This window comes from Anarrhichthys ocellatus, unplaced genomic scaffold, assembly GCF_004355925.1.
Source record: "Anarrhichthys ocellatus isolate YVR2014 unplaced genomic scaffold, GSC_Weel_1.0 scaffold2, whole genome shotgun sequence".
In the NCBI taxonomy this organism is placed as follows: domain Eukaryota; kingdom Metazoa; phylum Chordata; class Actinopteri; order Perciformes; family Anarhichadidae; genus Anarrhichthys; species Anarrhichthys ocellatus.
This window is the reverse complement of record NW_022280032.1, coordinates 5,438,988-5,463,764: the sequence shown is the minus strand read 5'-3', so window position 1 is coordinate 5,463,764 and position 24,777 is coordinate 5,438,988. Positions and strand designations below refer to the sequence as shown.

Genomic DNA, 24,777 nt, shown 5'->3' with positions numbered 1-24,777 from the left:
AATGTTATAGTCTCATGCGCTGAGGGAAAACACACAGATTACATGACCTTCTCAATGGCCTACATGACTATGAAATTGAATTTATGATCATCCAAATAAGATGATCTCATAGGAAATGGGGTTTGAGTTTACTTTACCTGCCCTCATTTTCACCTGCCTGTAAACATTAAATCTTTGTCATGTGACTAATTCTAATGAAGTTTCAACCAATAGGAGGAGGTAATCTTGACGAGGCAGTTGCAGCAGCAAGTGATGAAGATCAGCAAAGTGCTAAATGCAGAGAGCTGGTCTTTGATGTTTTATGCAGCGATACCAGTGATATTCATCAATGTCCGCAAGTTCCTGTGCAATATTTTCCATTATATCTTTGAAATTGAGCAATATGACTGCTTTTACAGCCTTGTCTTAATGACTGCTTTAATACAACTGGCTCATTCCTCATTTGCACAACCTATCCTCTTCCTATTTGAATTTACATGGTGTCCTGGGTGTTGAATAATTGGCTTTTAGCGGAACTGTAGGGCCTACAGAGGGATGGATTGGCTGTAAGTTCTTAGTTGTCATGCACACCTTAAAATCTTCCAGTCCCATATGTCGAGGACGCTGCACCAAAGCCTTGTCCAGCCATGAAATCTCACTGGCTTCCCCAGCTGCCACTGCAGCATTCCATCATGTGACTGATCTCAGTGTTGGACATTCTGTCTTCTTTTTGTGGAGCAAATAGAAGATCCAAACCAAACTATAGCATCCTCATTGCCACACTGGGTTGAGTATCACCTTGGTCACCTCAGTCAAAATGAAAGTATGTGACACTTGTACTAAATCAGAGGTGATGACGTCATCTCGGCTCACCCTGTTGTTGATGATTGGCTTTCTTATAGGTCCAGGAATACTCTCAGAACATAATGCTCTAATGCATTTTTGCTTGCATTTGTGAATCAAAGTGAGGGTGGGAGAGATGTCTGTGTGTGTGTGTGTGTGTGTGTGTGTGTGTGTGTGTGTGTGTGTGTGTGTGTGTTTGGTCGTAAACGGTAATCCTCACTGTCCCATCTGTCCCATGTGTCAGTCTGTGTGCAAGGGGAATCCTCCTTCAGGAGTGTTACCCTCCATCCCCCCACTTTGTCTTACGCTCATTCTACTACCGGAGAGACCAGAAATGAGCATGATCTTTTAAGTAAAGCAAACTTTACCTCTTTCTTTAAATAAACTTAGGTCACACGGGTGTCCAATAAACAGGTGCGGCTCACATGGATGTCTAACATGCTTCTCTTTTGGACATATTCGATTTAAAAATCTCATCTAGGATGGCGGCCTCTGCGAATGCAACATTTGAAAGTCTCTTTAGCGTGGGAGTACTTACATTTCTGCATTATTTTATAGGTTACATGACTAGTGATAAACAACAGACACTTACGTAACTCTTCCAGCATATGGCCTGTAATCCCTGTACCCAGCATCATAATGCATCCACTGCTGTGTGTTTTTAAAGTGAGCTTGGTCATGATGCTGATGATGGTGCATGCAAACACTCGCATACTGTAGTATGTCATGTAAAAGCACTTAAAAGATATGTTCTAAGGATTATTAATGAGATAATGCACACAACGGACTCTGCTCTTAATCCTGCAGAGTCGGGAGAGACCAAGCAAAGCCCTGCATGAGCCTCTTTAACATTTTAGAATTAACGAGTAAATGAACAGTGCAGTGGTTCAAGAAGAAAATACTGTTTCTAACTAAGTTCGAAAAAGATATTCACTTTATTCCTTTCCTCTCTTTCCCCTCTGGTATAGTCCTAATTCTTTCCTCTAGAGCTGAAACAAATAGTTAAAACGGTTGGTAGATTATTAAACTGCACCTGTTTATGTAATCAATTAATGACATTCTCTGTTTTTGGCTTCTCCAATGTAAGAATTTGCTCCTTTTCTTTACATCTGTGATAGTAAACAGAGTATCTTTACGTCTGTTGGTTGGAAGAAACAAGCTAATTTAATGTCACCCAGGACTCTTGGAAGTTATAGGGGGCAATTTTCTTTTTTCCCCTGGCATTTTATTAAAAAAAGACAAATCAATAAATCGAGAAGTAATCTGCAGATGAATTGATAATAGTTGCACCCCATCCTTCCTCTCCTACTCCTTTTCTCTTTGCCTTCACTCTCAATTTAATCCCTTTAATTCCCTCTATCCACCTCTGCTTCCTCTACCTTCATTTAGTTGTGCTGGTGCCAGATGTTCAAACATAAACGCGGAAACATCCTGTCAGCTCTTAATAGAAGCAGATTGATGAGAAAAATAACGATGGTTTAATCACATTGACGTAAACTGCATGACTGGTTGGGGGAAGCATGAGTTTTTTGTTTTCTTTTGCGACTCAAACAGTGAGTAGTATGTGCTGATAACTTCCTGAAGAATTGTTTTCTCTCCCTGCAGCTTCATCATGGTCCTGGTGTGTCTAATCTTCAGTGTCCTGTCTACTATAGAGCAATATACAGAGTTCGCCACTGGAACACTCTTCTGGATGGTGAGTACTGTCATTGTGCTGATATCCCAAACGTAAAACTCTTACAACCTCCAGAAGCGTCCTCTTAAATCCCTGAACATGGAATTGTGTTGCATGTAAATGATTGTATTTAATGTCTAGTGAATATATAGATCTGACTTAAATCATTATACTTAATATATTTTTGAGATTAATGTTTTTTTGTGCATGGTCCTTGTTTTAATAAAGACTGATAATCAATATGCATTGGTGTGTAGGGCCTTTAGAAACACATGCCTGATGACCATCATTAAACAATAAATTCAGTTCATTGGCAGAAAATGGGCCATTTTTAGCATTTGTTGTCAAGCAAAAACCCCAACATTCACCAGTTTCATCTTCTCAAATATAAGGATTTTCTACCTTTTTTGTATTTAATTTCCCTGTAAATTGTTTTATTTAAGTTTTGGACCATTTAAAAGGGAAAAACAAGCATTTTATATTGTCAGATGGGCTGTGGGAACCTCTCCTTTTTCCCATATTCTAAAAGAAACAATTATTAAATAGATTATTATAATTATTATTGTATGTATATTTATTGCAGGACAAAAGACAAATCACAAACAGAACAAGAGGAAGACAAGAACAGTGAATACAGGCCACAAGCACTGGTGATAATAATAACCACGATAATAATGAAAATCAGAAGATCAGAAAAAAACCTATACTAATACTAATTCTACCTTTACAGCCACCAAAGCTATTATTATTATTATTATTATTATTATTATTATTATTATTAAGTCGATTAAAATAATAATCGCAGCCCACATAATTGCACATATATCAGTTGATGAAGGTTTTATTACTCCTATATTGACAGAAGGGATGTAGTGATGCTTCCTTGACATCCTTGAATTTTCTTGTGTAAGTTTTCTTATATTAATGCAATTTCTATACCTTTTTTTTTTTTTTTTTAAGAGAAACTGAACCAAAGAGTGACAGTTGGCTTATACTATTATAACTGCACTGCAGTACCCTTCTCTATCCACATGATGGACACAGAAGATCGTGGCTGAGAGGGACTCCACCCGCCATCTTACACCTCAGCCCAAAGATATTACAAAGCTTCAAAAGACTAATCCCTTTCAGTTATTGCAAATAACATCACACAACACCTGGCAGCTTGTATTGCATTCATCCAAAACACCTTACAGTAAGTAACTTGCACATATTGTACATTAATAGTGTGGGAATGCTCAGGAGTCACTGTTTTTAACCTATAGTGGTGACACTTGTTATGCAGAATCATTTGGCTCCTCCAGACTGTACTTGCTGGTAAATTAACCTTTTTTTGTGGCTTATTAGGCTATTAAGGCTGCTAAGTGATGCAATAAATCCAGGGCTTTCAACAGGTAGAGACAATTTTGGCTGCTGCTGGAAACTCTACAAAGAGCTTGCATCATCTGTCTCTTGCCAGAACAATGGTTATCAATATACATGTAGCTAATGTGCACTCACACACAGTTTACACAAAAGCTGTACAGACACACACACACACACACACACACACACGGACACACATGTACCACCTCCTGGGTCCCGGGGGCAAACAGTGGACGGAGTGGACACTGTGTTTCTGTAAACTTTTGGCCAGTGCCCTTTGAAGTCCTACTGTCGTGGTTATTCATTTATTTTCACCCAAGAAGAGCCAAATACTCTCTCTCATCTCTAACTCTCGGTTTCCCTCTTTCTCTATCTCTCTCTCCACCCTCCACCTTTTCTTTCTGTTGTTTCATTACTCAAGAGGCCAGCAGTAATCGGCCTCATAAAGATGTAGAGAGAAATTAAACACTTCTGCACACAAAACTACTGTTAGACTTTTCTCTTTTTTGTCAAACCCTGTCTATTTGTACACCTGGCTGTGTTGGGGTGTGTGTGTGTGTGTGTAAGCATGTCAAACAGTAATTCATGCTTTTGGTTCAATATAAATTGTGAGATAAGATAGTACCTTATCTTCTGTGTGTGTGTGTGTGTATATATATATATATATATAGAGGGGGTGGAGCCCAGTGAATGGTGTCATTGTGGCGTATAGTAGTGGTAGTAGCTATACTTAGAAAGTTCAGGGTTCGCTGACATCTGTGAATCACAGGCTGCTTGTTTTGGATGGCAGAGGGGACATAAGTCCTTTAGGATATTTGGCCTTCAGGGCAGCTGCCAAACTAAAGCTGGCCAGACTGGACCGGAGGCACACAAGCACACATGGATCTCTTCTATATCGTCTTTTCTGACCAGGTCTTCTTCAAAAGCTTTGTGAAGGTGAATCTAGATGTAAGTGACTTTGTGTGCCTGGTACACACAGATGAAGCAATCTAACCACATTTTTTTTTTATCTGTTATTGTAATTCCCAAGCAGCTCTCTGAATGAGCTTCATCCTAGTCTGGTTTGACGAGATTATCACTGCTCGAACAGGCGGCTGTTTTCAGTAAACACGTAGTTGCCAGTTTCTGATACACATACAACAATTTCCCAACATCTGGGTGACCCAATTTATGGAATTATTGTGACTAATCCCATCAAATTCCCCAAATTCATGCGTTCCTTTGACTTTCAAATGTTACCCATATGTCAAAATTACTGAACTCGATGAATTGGTGATGTTTTGATCTTACTGTCTGCTTATAGGTTTGATAGAATACTTATATCCACAATAATATTATCCCCCCAATTATAAGGCAACAGCAGAAGCTTTGTATACAGGATGCAACGATCAAAAGTTCCCACCTTCTTTGTGAGTAAACTGTGCATAGTCCAGAATACAAAGAACTGTAGATAAAACCTCATCTGTTAGCAAAATTGAAAATTGACTTTCAGTCAGAACCGATTATACAGTCTTATATTACAGAAACAGCATCAGGGACTTAAAACACAGTCTGTTACTCTCCTACACAAACAATAAGGCTATGGCTGGCTGGTCGAGTTGTTATAGTCATCTTGGTTCCAGATCTCAGAATGTCTGCACACGTGATTCAAATTTAGATGAATAAAGTAAAACCAAATGGTAATTCAGTCTTATTATCAGGCTATGTTATATAGATTTACTGAACCATTTCTGCCTGTCTGTCTTCACTTCTGCCTCTTTATTCTCCTCTCTTTGTCTTTAACTCAGGGACAGAAAATGAGCAATTCATGGGGATGAATGAGGGTTATAGGAATCCCAGGCCAGGCAACTCAAGCGCAAAGCTGTAAACATAATTAATTAATGAAAATGGGCAAACTGAGAAATTCAGAGAGCAGCAAAAGGAATCTGTCCATCTGGCTGCCCCATCCACATGATAACCTTGATGGAAGCCTTTGGTTGATACATATTTAAAAAGTTGTTTTTCATAGTACTGTTGCAAAAGTATTACCGTACTAAATGTATAGATCAGTGCATTTTCTCTTTGTGCTGACATCTTTGCCAGCCAAAATAGTGTCTGATTTGATTGGCAGGTCATTGTTTAGGGGCTCTGTGGTGCTGTGTTATTGCAGCAGGGCTCATAGTATTAAGTTTCATACAAGGGGTGGTCAGGGAGCAGCCAGTTCAAGCAATCAGCGGGATGACCACCCACATGGCCTTAGGTTTTAACAGACAGTAGAGTGACTAAATATTATGCATGCACGGTGGCCAGGAAAACGATCCCCGTCAGACGGGCATTATTAAGTCACAGAGGCTCACATGTATGCACATAATAAAAAAACAAATGGACAGTGGTACATATTGGAACACAATCTAAAAGCACCAACCTGAACTGATATGCAGGTGCGTATGACTATAATTCAAAATCAAGCACTCATTTTTTTCACAAGTATCTTATCCTGCAGTGTGGCAGAAAGATTTACAATTACAACAAGATCTTATCGTCCAAGTAATGCATTTGATTGTTTAGCCTTCTTATCTGTGAGGCAGCAGTGTGACAGCATTTCATCCTGTGGCTTCAATCACTTAGCCATTGACCCTGTCTCAATATGAGCTGTCATCAGCCATGTTATCAACCTCCATTTTTCCTCCTGGGTGGTTGGGTGGTCTTAGTACTACTAGACCACCTAAGTGTCTCTGTCTCACACACCTGTCATTACCCATTCATATCATATTGTAAATCTTGGTGATTGATTAATGCTTTGAGATTAGTCTTAATGTGAGGCACAGTGTTATCAATGCTTTTAGATAATGAGACCTTATCTACTTCCACATCCACTCGTCCTGCATGCGCTTTACAATTATTGTTGCTGTACCAATGGATTAATGTAACCCTTGCTCTGTGTTTGCATTGTGCTCCACAGGAGATTGTGCTGGTGCTGTTCTTTGGCACGGAGTATGCGGTCCGGCTGTGGTCGGCAGGCTGCCGCAACAAATATGCAGGCTTCAAAGGACGCCTCTGCTTTATCAGGAAGCCCATAGCAATCATAGGTGCACCTGGAATTTTCTTTTGCTCCCATTTAATACAACGGATGTCATGTATTGTTCATGTAGATCAACAACTTAGATATTTCAAGCCATGTAAGGCTTTACTTTAGTACAATGTGTCCTTGAAGCTGAAATGATTGCAACCCTGATTTGATTTTTTTTTTCTGTCTTTATCTTTCATTACAGATTTGATAGTGGTCTTTGCCTCAATCATTGTGCTTGGTGTAGGTTCCAATGGCCAAGTGTTTGCCACGTCTGCCATCAGGTAGAATGACTGTTTTGTTCTGCATTTGACTTCTTACTGATACATGTAGCTGTAAGAGGGATCAGGAGATGATGAGATGATGTTGTGTGTTGCAGGGGCATCCGTTTCCTCCAAATACTGCGTATGCTGCATGTGGATCGACAGGGAGGAACATGGAGGCTCCTGGGATCTGTAGTCTTTATTCATCGACAGGTAGGTTGAATGAATTCAGGCTAATGCTAAAACTATTTGCTTGTTTTTTAGCATTATTTTCCTTATCACATATCAGATAGATCAGAATAGGACAATAATAAGTCATAAGTCCTATCACTTAGCCTTAGTTTCTTCTATAGGGTGACTGCACAGACTTAACTCCACCTTCCTCCAAATGGCGATGCATGGCAGTCGTAGTATAATACACTTAATCACCGAACGCGTGATCCTCCTGGTGCAAAGAATAAAAATGTACCACTGATGACATATAACTCAGCATACCGCCACTTGCTACCTAACCTGACTGATTGGTTTAGGGTGGATTGGAAGTGCTGACTCAGAGTTCTGGCAATGCCACAAGCCTGACTGATTGTAGACCATTGTATGGTTGGCTATAATAATTGCCACATTCCCGTTTATCCTTTTTGCTATGCAGAAGTTGGTGGGTGACCTAGCTGACACAAAGTGCACTATATGATGCCAACACTATTAGTTCTGAAGCAAGGCCTTAGAGCACTCATAAAAGTCAGGGAAATGTGAAGTGTAGCTCATGCAAACTCACGCCTCTACTCCCTTCACCACACGCGAGCGTGGGTAAGACCCAAACAGCACATTTGTTATTAGGGATGAACTAACCTGACACTTCTTACTAAATACAGAAGGATGAAGGTTGGCGTCAGTCAGCAGAAGCATACAGCACGTCACTCATAGGTCATTTGAAACATACACGTTTGAAGTAACGCTGATGTGCACTGTCACCAACCTGGCTCTCTTCACCAGAGAACGTTCTTTCATTCAACATTTTGATAGTATCGCCTTCGGCTGACCGATCGTGTTTTTTTCCAGGAGCTGATCACCACGCTGTACATCGGGTTCCTGGGCCTGATCTTTTCCTCCTACTTTGTCTACTTGGCGGAGAAGGACGCTGTGGACGAGGAGGGCAAGACGGGCTTCTCCAACTACGCCGATGCCCTGTGGTGGGGCGTGGTAAGGCAGCTTAACTAGAAAATAGAATTACATCTTACAGAAGAAGCAAGCCCTTCACTGATGTTTTTGTACTCTCAGCATATTTGTACGAGTATATTATCTGAATTTTGTCTTTTGCAATGCATATATTACTTGGATCCTTGAACGCTACTTGCAATTTACAACCTAGTCTCCACTCTTGAAAGGCCACATCACATGTAAAAAGACTTCTCTCTCGAAAGCTGCAACAAAAAAATCTGCACAATGGAATCTCAAGTGGAGTCTTAAATGGAAAAATGATTGAGATGGCTGGCCACCCTGGCTGGTCTAATTATTAATCTCCTTCTGTTTTTATTTTCCTCATTGGGTCTTTGTGGAGCATGCACGTAATGCTGCGACACTCGACACAGACGCAGGCGTGTTGATGTTTTTTGTGCGTAGAGCTGGTTTTGCTTATTTCCCTCTGTACAGAGGCTCAGGTTTCCACAGTAGTTAATTAAACATTTGAATTGAAAGCGCAGAGTAATGAGAAACCTATGGCAGCCTTGTGCAGGGGATCAGCATGCCACAAAGAGACGGTAATAAAGCATTCACCTCTGGGCTCTTTGGCTCAAAGAACTTTTAGAGCACCAATATAAAGTGTCAGTTCCCTTAATTAAAACTTTAATTGTGGGATTACTACCTTTTATGTAACGAGGGTTAGAGGGGTCACAGTGCTCCTCACTGCTCTATGGAAAGTTGAAGAAAAGCTGTCGTTGGTGTTGCTCTGTTCACAATGTCGAGAAAAGAAACGCGGTTGGGGATCTGCACTTTCTATTGTTTTTCCGAGACTGTAGACTTGAGTCATGATATGCCATTACAATGGCTTTGGTCAGGTTTGTGTGTGCAATGAGATTACGTTGATTGGAGAATGCTAACCCCCCCCCCCCCCCCCGTCTGTATTCCTTCTCTTGGCATGATTTCCACATTCGGATGTGCAGGTGCAGGGCACAGCTGGAGGACAAGGCAATGCCATGATTCATATCCCCTTCTCTCTCCCTCCCTCACCTTCCCTGCCTCTCTCCTTCTTTTGCCAATTGCTGACGGTTAGGTAATGGCTGTTTGTTTTTAACAACCTTTCTAACTTCAACCAGGACAAAGCATAAAAATGAGAAAATTAGAAACATGAGATCTGCTAAACTTGACGTTTTGTAGTTGTGGTGCTTATGTACAATTTGAATTGGGTACAATCATTCAAACAGTATGTATTCATGCAGATCAGCATTCATATAAACATGCATACAGACATGTACACACTTACACATATTCAAAGACCAGGTCTATGACCTTTGTGTAGACATGAGGAGGTTTTTGCCACACACCCTACATTGTGAATAAGAGGGGTGTCTTTGAGTAGACCATTCCACTCTGATGGTCAGGAGGACATTGTTTAGTCATCGGATTTGTGGACGAGGGATTAAATCCCCCAACACTCCTCCCGCCCCCAACATACACCCAGCCACCCTTCCCGCCCTTGCTCCTTCTTTTTTACTCCCAAAGCCCTTTTAAGTATCTCACCTTACATCAGCCGCTTTGTGTTTGCGCACAACGGCGGCGATACTCCATAGACCCCCGCGGTAAGCCAAGTGAGTTCTGAATGTGTCAGAATTGGCTCGGCTTTCAGAGTGGGTGTACATGCAAATGCAAGAGGTATTTGTCCCCCCCCCCCCTCTCAGACCGGCAAATTCCTACACTCACTGAGGATTAGTGGGTTGGGAATCTTATTCCCTTTGAGGAGCAAGAGCCTCAAACGCCCCCGGCCATCGCTGACAGTTGTGGAACGAGGCCAGAACTGCTTTATTGTCCAACTCTTGTTATAGACTGCTCTGGTGATGCCTTGCATTGACTGACATTTTCATTACGTCAGTTTGTTACAAATTAGAGTGAATGTTGATATCTCTCTGAGTACAACTATACATTTTGACGTGTAAAGAGGAATTATTTACATCTATTTTACATTTTTATCAGCTGCATCGACGGTTAAGGAAAGGATAAAGGTACCCTCCAGTTTCACGGCTCAACCTGCGATAGTGTGGATTAAATTTAGCTTTTATCACATCAGCCTCAAATGTCTTGACCTGTTTTGCATCAGTGAAGGGCCGTGTGCATTACAGGATTTTTCTGTCCGTCACACATATGCCTACAATCTGCTAATGATCCTCTAAATAGATATAAGAGGAACTTCATCCATTCTCTGTCTTTAGGTGACTGTCACCACCATCGGCTACGGAGACAAAATTCCTCAAACGTGGATTGGCAAGGCCATTGCCTCCTGCTTCAGCGTCTTCGCCATCTCCTTCTTCGCTCTGCCTGCTGTAAATATAACTTTAATCTGAATCACATGAAACTCACGACCAGAAAGGAAAGATTTATTCAAATGTTTTGTTCCCATTCGTCCAAATCTTATTACTTTGTTGACTTCTGTTTTGTTCAGGCATTACTCTCTGCATTGAAGCACAGTTCAACCATTTTTGTCTCTAATCTTTTTTTTTTTTTTATAAATTTTGTGTGTGTGTGTGTGTATATGTGTATATATATATATATTTTATTATTATTATTATTATTATTTGTGAGATTCTGGATCTACAATCCTAACGTCCACTTACTGTTCCAACTTTAATATGACAGGTTTTCTTACGACTTGATTATTTCCAATCAGGGTATCCTGGGCTCAGGGTTTGCCCTGAAAGTCCAACAGAAGCAAAGACAGAAGCACTTCAATAGACAGATCCCTGCTGCAGCTTGCCTCATCCAGGTACATGTTTGCCATTCAGCTTTATGAAATGTAGTGTTGTAATCCACAAAGTATATATTAAAATCTAGGTCACAAACAATGATTTAATAGTAGACCCATGACCACTTTCAAGACGTTGCCAGTGAAAGACAATATTGGAAACTGAAAAGAAAAAAGTAACGGTGTTTCAATCAGGAGAGACAAGTGACTGATTAGTAGTTAACATTTATTATGACAGATGATGCGTTCATGAGTTACGCAGAAATTATTTGGCGCTTGAACTCGACAAGGAGATTTGTGATCGCGTTGCGATTGCCCTGAGCGGCAACAATATATAAATCCCCCCGAGGAGTCCAGACACTGGTGGTGGTGGCTGGAGGTTCTGCTGGAGTTGGCTGGAGATGCTGATGCTGATGGAGTGCTGAATCTCCGAAGACGGATGGTGCTGGGGAGGAGGAGGGTCGCATGAAACAGCAGCAAGAAGCTGGAGGCGGGGATACAGCACATTTAAAAGGAGGCAGCAGCAAGCTGATAGGCTAACGAAGAGGGTGTGACTCAGCTGTTAGACAGCTGATAGAGTCTCTGACAGTGACAACCGGAATAGAGAATGTGCTGCTTAGTGAGGGAGCAGTACGAGAGAAAGGCCTACGAGCCTAAGCGTGCAGGGATAGTCTTCCTGTCTGAACTTGCGCTAGAGCTTCATTTGTTGTCTGCAAATTTCTGCTGCGCCATGGAAAAGGTGAGCAGTATCCCACTTGCCAAGAGCGAAATGGTAGACAAACAAGCAGCTATCTTGTGTCAAAGCTAACCATTACAAGGATTACAATTACCCTTAACACAGAGAGACACAACCGCAGACAGTTTAGACACCTGTGACACAAAGACACCTACATTTCTGCAGTGCTTTACATGTGACTAACAAATCACAGTACAACGACAGTACAAATAAGTTAAGGTTAGTTATAGTCTCAAACAATTGAGACTAATGCACAAGAATAAAAATAAATGAATAAATATATTTACATACAGGAATTTGTGTGGAACACGACAAATAAATGGTAGCAACAGATATGTAAATATGTAAATGTTCAGTATTTGTTCACACATCGCTGAATTTGTGGCTCATATTGTAGCGTCACTGGCTAATGGTTCCTAATCACTGGCTTGCTATCCTATGGTTGGTTCTAATTTGTTATTGGGGGAGTAGAAGAAAATATGATATGTGCATCAACTGACTAACACAAATTCTGCCCTCCTCAGACACTTTGGAGGTGCTATGCAGCAGAGAAACCAAACGGCTGTGATATCACATGGAAAATGTATGTTCTAACTCCAGAGACCGTCGCCACAGTGGAACCTGAAAACTTCAGCCCTCATGTCAGGATACTGAACATATCGGTAATTATCTCAGAGCAACGGGTATTTTGTGGCTCATGTTTTGTGCAGTTTTCAGGAGTGATTGATTTACTTTCCTCAACAGAACAGGACAAGCCTTCTTTTTGAAACCACTCTCATGTCCTTAAATATAAAGTATGTCTTTGACGCTGTGGGCATTGTGACATGCTGGCTTTGAATTCAACCAGGGACATTTTTCACATCTTTTTCTCCTCCACTGTTTATTGTGGCTCTTAACTTTGATCCATCCAATAAAGGTGAAATCCCACCCAGAAAAAAAGTAACGGCGCTCATTTTACTGGTTGTAGACGTCTCATTTTGAATAAACACATGTGGTATTTCTTATGTGAGAAGAACATTTTATTCTAAAATAACCCTTCTAACCTTAGGTGAGAAACATCAAGAAGTCTACAAAAGAGTGTTGTCAGAAAAAGTCGTCAGACTGTGAAACTGGTGGGGTGGGGGGGATTTGCATATGTCCGGCCCACACTGTATTGTCTCCTTGTGCAGCTCACCTTTCACAATAATATTAGCCATGTTGTGTCCCGAGGCCATACAGCATAAAAGGGCAAGTTAAGTTCCCACAAACGTACATGCACACGGAAGGACACACACCTCCCCCCAAGGCCTGACTCCACCAGGATGACTCGAGGCCTTTGTCTCCGCCGGACAAAGACTCAGTCAGTTGAGATGATGTCACCGCGGCCTTTCTCATGGGAGTAAACCTTTGTCTAGTAGAACAACAACAAAAAAATCTTTGTGTAGCATTGAACCCACATGTATTGGGGAGAATGACTGCTGCTCTTTTCTGCTTCAGCATGTGACTTTCTCTTCTGACTCTTCTTTCCCCTTTCCCCGTCTCTAAAGATTCCTCTCCTGTTTCTTCTCTGTTTAACAAACCTATTTCTCTCCTTCTTTTTCTTCCCATCTCTTTTTTTGCATATCTTCCTCTGCCCCATCTCTGCCTCGTCTATTTCTTTCTGATTCATTAATATTTTTTTCTCCCTCTCCTCTTTATATCTAACTCGGTCTCTATTTCTTTGTCCCTTCTCACGATTAAACTCAGAGTCTGTCACAGTTTCTTCATGCCCTTCCATCTTTCTCTCTCTTTTAGTCTTGTGACAGCCCCCCCCCCCAAATCACTCTCTCACTCTCTCCACTAATGAGTCATTGAAATTGGGTATTTGGATTGAACTGCTGGCCACTTGTCAATGCCAAAGTCTGATCCACTGAGTCCAAATAATTGAGTTTCCATAAAGGCCATCGTCCATGATGTTGTTGTGGGTCAGAGGGTCTAAAGATTGGACTGAAGGCACCATTTAGGCACTATTTAGTTTGCAGAAACCTGCTGACTCACACATCCGATAGCTATGATCTCAAAGAAACTGAAATTTAACATGTAGGCTACCGCTGATGTCACCAGCATGCGAGCACACAATTTGGTAGGAGAATGTGAACTATACAGGTACTAAAAGAAAATAATGTGATTTTGTGTATCAATGTTTTTGGCTTAGCATGGCTTTTTAACACGATGCTAAAATGGCTGGATAAATTCACATTTGCAAGTTTCCTTGACAATGTGGAACACCTGAAACGTATTCAAGTGTTCTGTGTTGTTAACAGGCTAGCACTTTGAACAAATAATATCCAGCTATAGTGCAAGAAATCTTGATGTGCGTTTTTAATGGAAGCAGGAAGACTTATTGTAAGTCCTTCTCATAATGTACAGCATTGGAGAAAAGTAAACAACCAGCAGTTTCAATGAAGATGTTCATAAAGCTAAGTGAAGAGGGTTGGTTTCGGTTACAAAAAGTGGCTGCTTTGTCTCCATATATTAACGGTTTTGCTGGCACATTGTGCCTCTATAATACTATTGGCTCAAACTTCAGTGTGAACTCTTTCGTTTGTGAGATTAAGAGACGGTCCAAATCTAATAAAGTCCTTCTTGCCACAACAGTCCCATACTGATATTCCTGTCTGCACAGATAATACACAAAATACAGAAACAAAAGAACAAAACATGATAGGCAATGAATGGTTTTCTCAAACATTATGAAACAGTAGCTCCACGCGTGAACCCCTTTTTTGTTGGTCTCCCAAAATAATATGCAGCACCTGCAAGGCTGGGTGTCCAGACTGATCTCTGGCCACACAAACTGGGTATTGGGATGTTGAATGTCACCTGTCTAGTCGATAAAGGTAGAATGGTCCCAACTATATACTAATTATCAGAGGGAATACGTGAAGGAAAGGGTCATGTGAGGAAAGGTGTATGTGAGGGTCACTTCTGAGGTTCACAATTCTTTCGATTGTTTTAAACTATTTACACAACATATCGGAAAGGCTCTTTAAAGATTATTGATTATGATTACAATTTCTCATGATAGTCACACATTTCTTGTTTATTAACTGAGTTGTTGTTTCCTCTGTCTGTCAGAAAAGGGGGACCAAGAGAAGGTTGAAGCCCAGAAGTAACTGCTCTATGGGTGTGGCCTCAGAGAGGGCCGTATCGATCCCCCAGATCACCCTCGATCACATTGATGACTCCGAGGAGAAGAAAGATGCCTCTTTTTCCCTGGAAGAGCCAAGAGGTGCTGTTGAAGGTAATATACTTGCTTTTATGTTACTATAATGTACAGTATCCAAACTGATATCAAGTATATAAAGGGTTCGAGTCACACACTCATTATTCAGTCTGAGATCCACTAATTCTAGTCCACCAACTCAGTCCAAGAAAAATCAACTCGCCAAGATTGAATTGGTTGAATTCATGAATGAACTTCATCTCAGAATGCCATGTTCTATGTGAGTTACTGCAGTGATCTGTTCCTCTTGATATATAGTCCATCTTATTTTTGATGAACTATTGTATGCTGAGGGCTGTGGAATGATGTCATGCTGCCTTGAAGGCCTTGGAAATTCATTGTTTTTATAAACGTTTTTTTTCTTCCCCCCACTGTTTTTGCATTTATGACATTTTTATATGGCCAACTCCATGATGGATTACATTTTTATGGCAGTTGATTTAAAATTATTAGTTGTTAGTTCGTACTTTTGTTTTGAATGTCTTTGAAAAAATACAGTAGATACACTTGAGATAGTTCTGATAACTATGTTAACAAATCTAATAATATACTTATTTTTACACATTTTGCCTCGAGAAAACCAACATTTTATAAGGCATTCACACTTTTACTGTGTTGGGTGCTGACTGCTCTTCCTGCTGCTGCATGGCTGAGATCACACTCGGCCGTCTCATTAGTTCATTCTTTGTGGAGCTATGTATTGGTAAAACATGATACATGTGTGAGCAAATCTGGCAGTGATTACATACAGTATACTGTATGCTATGTATACATGCTGGTGTAAATACAAGTAAAGCCTCACAGAGCTTAAACTTAGACTTTCATTATCATGTTATCATTGTTGGTCTTGAAGAAAGAAGTAAATACAGATAGACAACCTCTTTCAATGTGTTTTTTTGGAGCTAATCTTTTCGCAAAAGATTGCTGTTCGGAGACCTTAAAACAACATGGGATGAGTTGTTATGTGCTGGTTCCTCATTTTCACACAGGCCCTATCCTGATCCGCTTAGACCCCAAGATGGCTGCCAGGTGTCTTCAGTAGTCCGCATGGAAGCCATTTCAGTCTCAGTGATGATTAGAGGTCATGGTTACAAGCTCTTTACTGCCTCGCTTGTCCCCTTTGCCGGCCACAGACACTCAAACTAGGCTTAATTGGAAAAGAAAACTTTAAAATGCAGACTTGTTATACTCATTGAAGATCACCAATATTGCTGCAGTCATGCCAAAGCCAAGTTGTGCTATCTTTTTGTCAACTGGCTGAAAAAAGCTCGGACAAAATAATGATGGTGGTTTCAGTACCCAGATAATTGTGGTTCTTAAGTGTTGACAGCACTTGTACATAGCAATAGAAACTATGTTTTTTAAAATGCCAGTCTATACACAGTACTTGATCGATGGCTGGTTGGCCATCCCCGCCAAATGAATTAACCCAGACTCCAGGTTAATAAATGCACTTTATGAGTTTGTTTTTAGGTGTGCCATCATAAAAGGAACTGGAGTGACATAAACTTGACATAAAGGCAGACCATCACTGGAGGAGAGACCACTTATGAGGGGAAATGTTCTTTAGTTTCCAGCTTAATTGGGTGGATCTTAGATAATGAAGGAAAACATATGTCTTAAGTTCATGTGAAAAAGCAGTCAAATAAAACTTTATGTCAAACCAGTTAGTTTGCACATTTTATCCAGTATTCATTGTCATATTTACTAGCAACAAAACAAGCTGTCAACATGCAGATCTTATTATTTAAAATTATTGTTTTGCTTTTATAATCATTAAATAAACATAAACACACATGCTGGGACTGTACAGTGGAAAAAGGAATTGGCCAAGCTGTGGATGACATGAAACCATATAAAGAAGCCTGCAGCTCACAGCCTGCTGTCAGTAATGATGATGAGTAGAGTTGAAACAGCATGGGACTGTATGATCTCTGCTTTAGATCCAGCCATAAAACAGACATCTGCAATGTCAACTGTCCACACCAGAGCCCCTGCTTTTTTATTTATTGTTTAAACCACCACTGTTTCAAAGAGTACTATAAGCCTAACAGGTATTAGATTTATTTTGTTTTGTTTTATTAAATGCTTGTCCTAAATAGCAAACTGGTTTAATTGAGATTTTGCTGCTGGGGTTTATATTTTGAGTCTGCCAATAAAATCTGCATGTAATGAAGATTAGCTTTTGCAAAGTTTTGCTAAGCGAAGTTTAGACCAGTATGTTTATCATTTGCTAAACTTTGCTGAGCAAATGATAAACATACTGGCCTCTCATGTACATAGATATATGCATACATACATACATACATGCAATTGTCTTACCTAAGCGTACAAAGGAAGTGGAAACGAGTCCAAACTGAAGGAGTTGTTCACTTGCAGCCCAAACCGGCTGGAACGGAGAGAGCTGATGGGTCCAACAGTATTGGAGATGAGCTTTAGACAGTCAGACATAGATGTGCACACACACTCATGCACTCACACACAACAGAATACATAATCTCCTTGCGGAGATAAACACATTCTTTGGCCATGATATGGCAAATCTTTGAGCAAACAGTAGAGTGGTGTCTCGGTCCACCTGGTGAACGCAAGTCCAACACATTAAAGTTGCGGGCCGGACAGCTAAACTCACTGTGAGAGCTTAGGGGTGCTTAGGAGAGTTGTAGATTCTGGTGATAATTCACTGCAGGTTCATCACAAACAAGCCCCTTCACCTTGTCACTTTGTTTTCACATTGTTGTTTGATGCTTGAAATGATTATAGCTTCTTTAAGTAAATACATTAAATGGAGGTGCATGGCAACACATTACTTGTTGTTGATGTTAAAAGTGACTACTTATACAGAAATTCTAACTTATTCTAATTCTAAAGTACATTTTCAGGCTGTTTCTGGCCCAGAAATGAATCCCATTTCATAAAAGGAGAAACTAATTGTGCAACAAAAATGCTGTTGTGCTGCAAAGCAGGAACTCATGGGGATTGTTGATGACATAAGTTGGAATGACGTTGTCAGTGTTGTGTGCTCCGGCCATGTTGCATTCTCATATTAATATAATTTCCGCTTTTCTTCGCAGGAACCCCCGAAATGTTTGGACAAACAGGTGAGTCCTTCCCATCACAACTGAGGTGCACTAAATGGGATTTCCAGGGTTTATGACATTTTGTTCCAGAGATGATGTCAACGCATATTTTAGTGCCTCAAGTTTCCTTTTCATAATCTTGTATGTTACGGCATGAGCTGTACCAAGAAAACAGGAAATGGGACTCTTTTACCTGTTATTCCTATGAACTAAAGCACAACGGTTGAGTACATAGTGTATATGTGAGCACTGCACTAACCACTAGCCCCTGTCACTGGTTAAGTACTTCATTTTTCACTCCTATTAAAAAGTCCTCTGTGTTAATCATTAGCTAGCCTGCCTTTTTAATGTGGCCCAGACAGTATTTTAATTAGACTCGCTGGCTGGCTGGGCCTTTGTCCCCAACCGGACCAAACCAGAGCCAAGCAGGGAGACTCAGACACTGGTCCTGGGTTGACCTGGCCTGTTTTCTTTACTGGGTGCCCTGCCAACACCACGGGTGAGGAACATGGCTGGCCTGGCTCGGAATGGACAGGGGCCTGTGGGGATCTGGACTAGGACACTAAAGAGAGGGAGGGAGGGAGGGGTGTGGAGTTGGTAAGCTGCCATTGTGGAGCTCCAGTAGTCAGAAATAAACTGGTCATTGTTTGATTTAGTCAGTGTCCGGCTTATCGCTCCACTTATCTGTCTGGCCACACCCACCTCCCAGTCTGTGAGAATCTCTCAATGGAGCGCGCTCTCTCGCTCTCTCGCTCTCTCGCTCTCTCCCTCTCTCCCTCTCTCTCTTGCTGTACTTCTGTCTTTTTTTCCCCCTGCATTTGTTCCGTCTTTCTCTCTCTCCCTCCTGCCCTTGACTCATACTCTCCAAGCCAAACACGTTTGCACTGATGGGCCAGATAAAACTACATATTGTTAATAAACCCTTATCCTGTTTGTGTAGCCGATAAGCCAGTTCACGTCTCCTTCAGTGAGCTGAGGTTGAGGCTAAAGGTGGCTCTTGTTAGCTCTGGTCACCCCCCCTCCCCCCCCCCTCTCTCTCTCCCTCATCAGCTTCTCTGCTTCCGGATTGGACAATGTTAAACAAACTCGATGATGGAATACAAGAGAGGCTGAATGGATTTAGCTTGAATTGGACTGGTCATTCATACAGATTTGCCCCTCCATTCTTTATCACACTGGAGGCCTGGTGGTTTGGTGGAGAGACATGTCAAACTCAGACGCTGACAGTCTGGCTGCAGGTCAAGACCTCGCTACACATGTTGTTCTTTGCTGTTGTTTTTAGCAACATGCCAGCAGCCGGCCAGCTGCACTGTTGAGCTGGAGCTCTGCAATTTCTGTTTCCTCATACAAACTGTTAAAAATATGTAACACACACACTTTTTCCCAACTGAAATAAGATAATTTCACCCTAGATTTACTGAAGATTTCCATCATTTTGAAAACCTCCTTGTTAATTCAACAATTTAGCATTTCTATTGTGCACCAAACGGTTAAACAATGAGGACTGATTTCTTCTTCTTTTCCCTTCTTCTCCTGTCTCTTAACTATTTTTCATGGCATCAGGCCGTCCTCAACATTCTTGGTCGTCTTTCACTCTGAGCTGCCCTGGCTCCCCAGGTATCTTTCTGTTTCCTTATTTCTGCTTTTATGTTTCTGATACTGACACTTGAATATATTTGCACTTCTCAGCTTACTTGGACTGCATATTTGCCATTTGTCTTTGTCTTACAATTTTACTACTATTCAACATAGCACATGAAATTAATTCCTTTTTGATGGAAACAACTATGTGCATCAATATTTACTTGAACGTTTGTTGTCAAGTAAATTGGAAAAAAAAAAAATCCTCAGTATAGTTTATGTAGATTTAAACTTGTACAGAGTTGCCTGCCCAATATAAGTGCCCTGGAATTACTATCTGTTATGTCTGTCCTTTTGCAGTGAGGGGGAATCATGATCACATCATCGACATCTCCCGCGCCAACAGCTTAACAGATGAGCTGGACTACATGACTGAGAACATTCCCCTGCCAGTGGTGAAAGCTAAGTAAGTCCCAGAAAATGTCCCTTCTGCTCTTCTCTGGAGCCCCCGTCTCCCTCCGATCCATCACCCTATGCTGACCTCCGTTCTTTGATACATATAATACTGATTTCCCTACTTGTCGGTTGTACCTAAAGGCCTTTTGTCAGACCAGAGAGCCCCTCTAGCTGCTCTCTAAATGAAGTTGTTTTGTTGAAGTCTCTTGAGGTTTAAAAAGACTCTCGAGGGCCAAGGCCATATCAGGTACAGAGAGTTATAAAGGGGATTATCCCTTTAGTCTTGAGGGAAACGTCAAAGAAATCCCTCTCAATAGGTTGTAGGACATGTTAAGGTACCGGATGGCTTGTCACCACATGCCCTCATAGGATTGAGAATTCACTGCTGCTGTTTGCTGTGTGAATTGTGAATACATGTCGCTTCCTCCGGCTAACCCGCTCATTCAAATGAGCTTCATTAATGTCAACCAAAATGTAATTCTGATGTAATTCTTTTTCTTTGCTTCCTGTTTTGACGTGCCGTAGCAGAGCAAATTAATGACTGCTATTATTTCTTTACTAACTATTGCTTTTTCACCATTATCAACAGACTAGTCCTCCAACATTGTGCTTTCACAAGTTTACATTATCAACAGTTACTACGAGTGTTCACAGACAATATGTCAACGCTATTGTTTGGCTTAATTCCAGTTGGAGACTGCTGGAGTACCTCTCCCACTGGGACTGAGTTATGTAGCATCATTGCATACAGATTAGGGGATTATATACTTAGCAGGCAGGTAATACCAAGTCCCATAGGACAAAATGCAGAAGGTTTGAGGTTTCAGTAGATTATGGGCTTTAAAAAGTCTCAATGCTACATGGGGCTGCCATGTAGCTGATGTGTACATGGTTTGATCCCTTTCAATATTAATGGATAATGGCTTTATGAAGATTGAGAGATGTAGTTTGAGTGTTGCGACGTGCCATGTTGACATGCAGTGTTTTTTGTATTTATGTTACATTAACTCCTTTGTATGTTCTTGTAGTATATATTTACTATATTTTAGTTCATTTGGGTCAACAGAGAGTTGGCTTTATTACTTGTTTTTTTCCCCGTGATGGGTGTTTTGGTGGTTCCAACATACTGCATGTAGGTTTTTTTCAATGGACTGAAATGGATTTGATGTAATATCGACACAATGTGGTCCTTACTATGCACCATACTATGTATGCAGCATTCTCCCTCCGTTGGCCTTGCAAATCTAGGATTACCTCTGCTCTACTCACCTCCATCTCTGGCCTTTTGGCCTATTCATTCTACATTCTCCTCTCTGTGCCCTCTTGAAAACAAAAAGCTGAGTGCACCTTTTGTACCAAGGAACAAAGCGTGATTACCGTATAGGGTGCAACCTTGCACAGTTCCCCCTGAATTTCCAGTTGTAGTTCTAAATATTTAAAGGGAGATAAAATGCTCCCCACTCACAGACGATCATGTACATGTAAAAGCAATAACCTCACAAACCTCTACAGTAAACCGAGAGTAATGAGCAGCAGAACGGTTCTTGTTTCTCTTGCAGCGTGACTGTTCGTGGCACTGGTCCAGGACTCTTTCTCCACCAAGCACTTGAATTCCACAAGGCACTGTACTTCGTTCTTTCTTCTCTCTTTTTCCACTTTTCCCCAACTCCCCATCCTTCCATCCACCCTGATCTTATCTGCTGGTCAAAGGGAGACCATGAAAAATGTAATCCTTAACATACCGTGACTCGCACTACCCAAACTCTTATTAATCATTTAGAATTTTATATGTGCGCCACTCCTGGAAAATGTGATTACAGTTTCTCATATTTTATTTTCTGGGCTGTTTTTCTCTTTTTCAATGGAACCCTTTTCTCTTTTTTTCTGATGCAGGCTTGAACCTTCCTACCATAGCCAAACTTTTGTTTTCACACGTAATAACTATACTATTTTAGTGTATAAAATGATGGTGGCCATCCTTACATCAAGGAAGGTAACTGAGCCCTAATTCACTGTGGTAATGTGGAAAGAAATTCAATTATTTAGCACCGGGGCCCGTTTAATATTGGGTTTCGAAACGCACCCCTACCTTTTAGATAACGTGAAAGGATATTATATTCAATATCTGCCAATAAATCCCCCTTAATGTTACACACTGTTCTTTTAATCAATGCACTAATAACCAAATCCAGACTTATTTTCCTTTCTCTGTTCATGTGAATGAGCCCGAGAATGAGGCTGGACTGAGGGCTGGGAGGCGGGGTTAAAGGAAACACTTGTGCGCTTGCTCTTTGGGCCCAGTGATGCAGAAGATCGCCATTAGATTCATAGACTTTTTTTACTCTGAAGTCAAACTTTTTTTGCTTCATGTCCCACTGAGCAACTTTGATAGGAATGAATGGGGCGCTGCCTCCAACAGTGTATCCAGTTATCTTTATACATCCATGCGTTAACTTGACTGACTAACGACTCATGTGACTACCGAGTGACTAGCCACCCACGTGACTACCTCCTGTGGTGGTTTAACCCATCCTCTCCCGTGCGTCCTGTGTAGACTACCAGTTGCTATGCCCAAAATGCATTTTACTGCTGTAGATGTTCATGGTTGTGGTCCTATCTATACACTTTTTGGGTAGTTTAATCTGCAGCAATGCATTATATATTATAAAATCATCATATGTTTGTAGCTGTGAGATCTTTAAGGTATCTCCGAAAAGTCAACTTTTTATGAACTCAGAAAAAACGGACCTTTTTTCAGCTTTGTGATGATGCATTGTACAGCTGTTTTTAAATAGTTTATTTAAAACTTTATTCATAGAAGTATAAAGTTGCACAAAATGGAAATACTTAAGTAAAGTAGTAAAGTACTTAAGCACAGTACTTGAGTAAATTGTTGTACTTATTACATTCCGCTGCTGGCCTCAGCAATGCCGTTGCCATACATCATGAAATGACTGATCGAGTTAAGAAAGGAGTGTTTGGATTCAAGTTACGCTAAGATAATAACGAAATGTTTAGACGTGAATGTAAACACAGATGAGTTGAGGAACTGCAAGGTGATAGGTTACATCTTGACACCAGCTACCACGCTCGTTACGTCAAAGTGACACTGAAAGCTAAAGTGCTCCCGAAGTGATACTTCAAGTGTGAGCTTAACATGTCACGTTGGAGCCCTTTTTCTCTTAACAGAAGATGGCGCTACTCTTTTACAGGCAACACTGCTGCAATACGCCATAAAACACCCCGTAGTCTGTTGTTTCAGGGTCATTGTCATTCATGCAACCTTTGGTACAGTGAACTATTTTAAAACATTCCATGCCACAGTTCATCGTATACAGTTAATTACAGTATAAACATGCCTTCAGATTTTTTGCCAGTGAATTAATAATTAATGTCCTGTGAAGAGATGTAGGAATCATCTGGACATTATTTTTTAAATTACTTTCATGGTAATCTGCGATGGGGAATTCATCGTGTAACCTCCCGGACACGGGTACATGTACATTTTTGTGTGTGTGTGTGGGACCTCTGGGTGTTGATGCCTTAGTGTGTGTGAGAGTGAGTCTTCCAGCTGCAGAGACAGACAGTGTCTATATTTATCAACTGCGGGGTTGCTGTGCCCATAACTCAGCTGTAAACAGCCGAGCTCAGATTTGGGCCGTGCTGGGCACATCTCCAGGCCTGGTTTTGTTTTGCTCCTGGTGTCACGCCACCAAGGACAGCGCTGCCATTTGGCATCCTTATCTGGATATCTGCAGACAGCTACCAGATCCACCCGTACTGCCTGAGGCGATCTGCACGCACACACACCGGATCAGTTTTCTGTTGTTTTATATCCAGGAATTGGAGTGTCTCCACACATCTGACATGAGCTGGCACTTTGCTCGGTTTAGCTTGGTGCTTGTTCAAGCAGCCTCTTATTCTTCATCTCTGCTACCTCTATCACTTTTATTTCTCCGCGGCAGCACTGGCTGGAACTTTCCATTGTTTGTTTGGCTTTACAGAAGCACACTACCCCCAAAATGAGTGTGTGTGTGTGTATTTGTTAACATGTGTGAGAGGCATCAATACAGCTGGCTGTGACGTCTCTGGGCTCCTGAAGAGGAAGTGGTGCAGGGCAGTGTCCGCACGCAATCATGTCTTTTGCCCCTCTGAACCCAAAACATAGACACACACACACCTACACAAACACACATCTGGCATCTGGATAAATCTTTATTATAGCCTCGTTTGTTTGTTTAAAACCAGCTTACAGTGATTTGTTGGACTGAATGAATTATCTCAAATAGAAGAAAAAAAAAAACAACAACATAAAAAAACAACAGCACATACACTTGTTCCACAACCGTCAACATCCTATTTCCCTTTTTGCTGTAAACACTTCTATCGCTATTTGTTTACTTGGCCCTGTGTAAATGAGGCTGGATTTTTGTTAGGGTTCGGTTTTACGTGACGCAGTGTGGGGGTACAGCGGTACATTTTCAGGACGTACATTTTCTGACAATCACTGGTTAACTGTATAATGAAATCACAACAAACCCCAGCGGGGCTCCTGAT

The 24,777-nt window shown here is 41.1% G+C and overlaps 1 protein-coding gene across 2 annotated transcripts in view; it reads left to right on the top strand.

Moving 5' to 3' along the window:
• Positions 1 to 24,777, top strand: part of kcnq1.2 (potassium voltage-gated channel, KQT-like subfamily, member 1.2) — a 147,800-nt gene that overhangs the window by 9,093 nt on the left and 113,930 nt on the right. The window contains exons 3-14 of one of the 2 annotated variants that reach the window (XM_031871217.1): positions 2,428 to 2,518; positions 6,804 to 6,930; positions 7,114 to 7,192; positions 7,288 to 7,384; positions 8,231 to 8,371; positions 10,594 to 10,704; positions 11,049 to 11,144; positions 12,384 to 12,521; positions 14,956 to 15,121; positions 18,178 to 18,204; positions 19,747 to 19,800; positions 20,125 to 20,230. In XM_031871217.1, the coding sequence (XP_031727077.1) occupies positions 2,428 to 2,518; positions 6,804 to 6,930; positions 7,114 to 7,192; positions 7,288 to 7,384; positions 8,231 to 8,371; positions 10,594 to 10,704; positions 11,049 to 11,144; positions 12,384 to 12,521; positions 14,956 to 15,121; positions 18,178 to 18,204; positions 19,747 to 19,800; positions 20,125 to 20,230 (1,233 nt within the window). The remainder of the gene's footprint in view (positions 1 to 2,427; positions 2,519 to 6,803; positions 6,931 to 7,113; positions 7,193 to 7,287; positions 7,385 to 8,230; positions 8,372 to 10,593; positions 10,705 to 11,048; positions 11,145 to 12,383; positions 12,522 to 14,955; positions 15,122 to 18,177; positions 18,205 to 19,746; positions 19,801 to 20,124; positions 20,231 to 24,777) is intronic. The other variant, XM_031871223.1, reaches the window with a different exon arrangement.